Source organism: Myotis davidii, unplaced genomic scaffold (genome assembly GCF_000327345.1).
Source record: "Myotis davidii unplaced genomic scaffold, ASM32734v1 scaffold820, whole genome shotgun sequence".
In the NCBI taxonomy this organism is placed as follows: domain Eukaryota; kingdom Metazoa; phylum Chordata; class Mammalia; order Chiroptera; family Vespertilionidae; genus Myotis; species Myotis davidii.
In genome coordinates, this window is record NW_006291981.1 from 663970 (window position 1) to 666447 (window position 2478).

The following is a 2478-nucleotide window of genomic DNA, read 5'->3' on the forward strand; positions in this document are numbered from 1 at the left end:
GCTGAAGACAAGAGACCAAAAGGCCAGGTCACGTTCTCAGCTTACAATCCCGGCCGCTCACCCTCCACCCGGCACCCACTGCTGCTTTTCCTGGTTGGGGGACACTGAGGAAGAAGGGGGCAGGAAAGCCTGGCAAACATACGGGCTAGCACCCCACAGCCCGCCTCCTGTACAGCCCTGCAACTCCACCAGCTCAAACCCCAAAACTGCCCCTTAGGAACCTCAGCCTTCCAGGCCCTGCACTGGGGTCAGGAAGGCAATTGTTTGACAAGGGTAACCCTACCTGCCGCTCACTCAGAGCACAGCACAGCAGAGCATGCCCCGCCAACCTCAGCTTGGGCTCCATCTAGCCGCCAACTAATTTTATAAATAAAGTTTTATCCGCGCTCCGCCACCCCTACTTGCTTACACATGGTTGCTGCCCATTGCATCAGCAGACGTAAGTACTTGTGACAGAAATCATCTGGCCCGAAGGCTTAAAATATTGACTATCGGGGCTCCTCAGGGCTGCCCACCACCTGCCCACTGGGCCTGCAAAGGCACATCCTGCAGGTAACACCTTTTAAAGCTATGACCAACATGAGCCACACTGAGGCACAGAATTCTTCAAGAATTTCCACATCGAGTTGAAAGAGCATTGAATAAGTGAATGACGGGGTTAGTGACTGAAATGGATGATCACAGAAGCAAGAGTCAGGAGCCACCCTGTCCCAAGCCTGTCTTGTTCCGTCATCTCTCAGTCTCCCTTTGCAGCCAGTGCTTCCTTGGTCTGGGACCAGATTTATTCTAAAATTATTCTGAGTAGAAGATTGAGGGAGGGGGTCCAGTGGGGTTAGGAATTCACTCCCTGATCTCTGGTGGTCTATAAAACATGCACCTCACTATCCCACCTCATGGTGCTTTTCTAGAACCCACTAGCTGAGAGGCAAGCTGTAGAGAAATGTAGCTACAAGCTCACTGAAATCTGTCTTCTTTTCCTTATGTACACATACTTCTCAGCCTGTCAGTGGGTGGAGTCCTGAAGCAGAGTTTTGGTCAACGGAGAGAGAAGCGGAGTGATGTTTGCCACTTGCAGACCTGGGCCGTGAACACGACCAGCAGCGTTCCTCTGCCTCCTGCCCCACTGCTGGCAGGATACAGAGGAGACAGCAGGTGGCTCAGAGGCCCTAAGGGAAGACAGAGCCACAAGCTGGAAGAGGCTTGATCTTTGAAAGACGGTGAGGAGCAGAGCCCCCCATCTCCACCCTCTAGCTGCTAACTGGGCTTTACAGAAGCAATAACTAAATTTGTGATTCTGTTAAGCCACTGAATGTTGGTGTTTATGTGTGTCCACTGCTAACACTACCGTGGCTGACATGTAAGCACCATTACCTTTGCAGCTGATGGGTGCCAACCTGTTGCCTTCAAAAAACAGCTTCAATTCTGGGGGCTTCTGAACATCAAACTCCTGGCGAAGTTCCTCCTCCACCGTGATGTCTACTTTGCCAAAGCCGACCCCGTTCTTGCCCTTGCCCACGATCTCCACGGCTTTGCCCAGCTCCTTGGCGAGGCTCCTGGATTGCTTTGAGGACGGGTCATCTGAAAGAGCCAGGGTGAAACAGGCTCGCTGGCACCCCCCGCTGCCTCCCCAGGGAGAGCCCAGTCTGGCTGCTTATCCCCGGGCTGCCTTGCGCACTGCTGATACCGGGCCAGCCTTCAGAAATGGCACAGGGGTCCTGCAAGGGCCAGCTTGGGAGACACATATCAGGGGAGGGGCTTTCGGTATCACTGGAAACGATGCAGCTGTGGGTGACTTACTCTGTGGGACCCTTTCCTCACAGGAAAGTGGGGAAATAGTGGCTGCCTCCTGGAGCTGACACAGCCAAAGGGCTCCCCGGACAATCAGTTAGAAGTGCTTATTATTCCTAAGAGCTTTACATGGGTTATGCCATTTAATCCTCCCAGTACCCTATGGGGTACATCTTATTATCTCAATTGTACAGATGAGGAAACTGATGACAACAAAATGACCCATTTGCCCAGGGCCACATGGCAGCCCCGAGCCAGGATCTGTACCCACATGGAGGCTCTCTAACCTCCACCAGCCTGCCAAACCCTCAGCACATGCTGTTATTGTACATTAATATAGTAATAATATGTAGTTACATGCAAATATAACATGCACTATACATAAGTGTGTATATATACATACATTATACATAAAATAAGTTTAACATATTACATCCTATTTAATAAAATACAAAAAGGGTAATTAACCATACCTCCGCTACACTTCCCATTGGCTAATCAGTGAGATATGTAAATTAATTGCCAACAAAGATGGCGGCCAGCAGCCACGCAGCTGAAGGGAGCAGCTGGCTTGCTTACTCCAGTGATGGAGGAAGTCAAGGTTCCCCGCCTGCCGCAGCTCAGGCTCTGCGCTCCAGATGAAACAATGTTGCAATTATAGAACCTAAACAAACCCTAGAGACCTGCTTT

At 50.9% G+C, this 2478-nt stretch overlaps 1 protein-coding gene across 1 annotated transcript in view; it reads right to left on the reverse strand.

Moving 5' to 3' along the window:
* Window positions 1-2478, reverse strand: part of PDILT (protein disulfide isomerase-like, testis expressed) — a 51314-nt gene that overhangs the window by 38750 nt on the left and 10086 nt on the right. The window contains exon 2 of the mRNA XM_006765351.1: window positions 1372-1578. Within this exon, the coding sequence (XP_006765414.1) occupies window positions 1372-1578 (207 nt within the window). The remainder of the gene's footprint in view (window positions 1-1371; window positions 1579-2478) is intronic.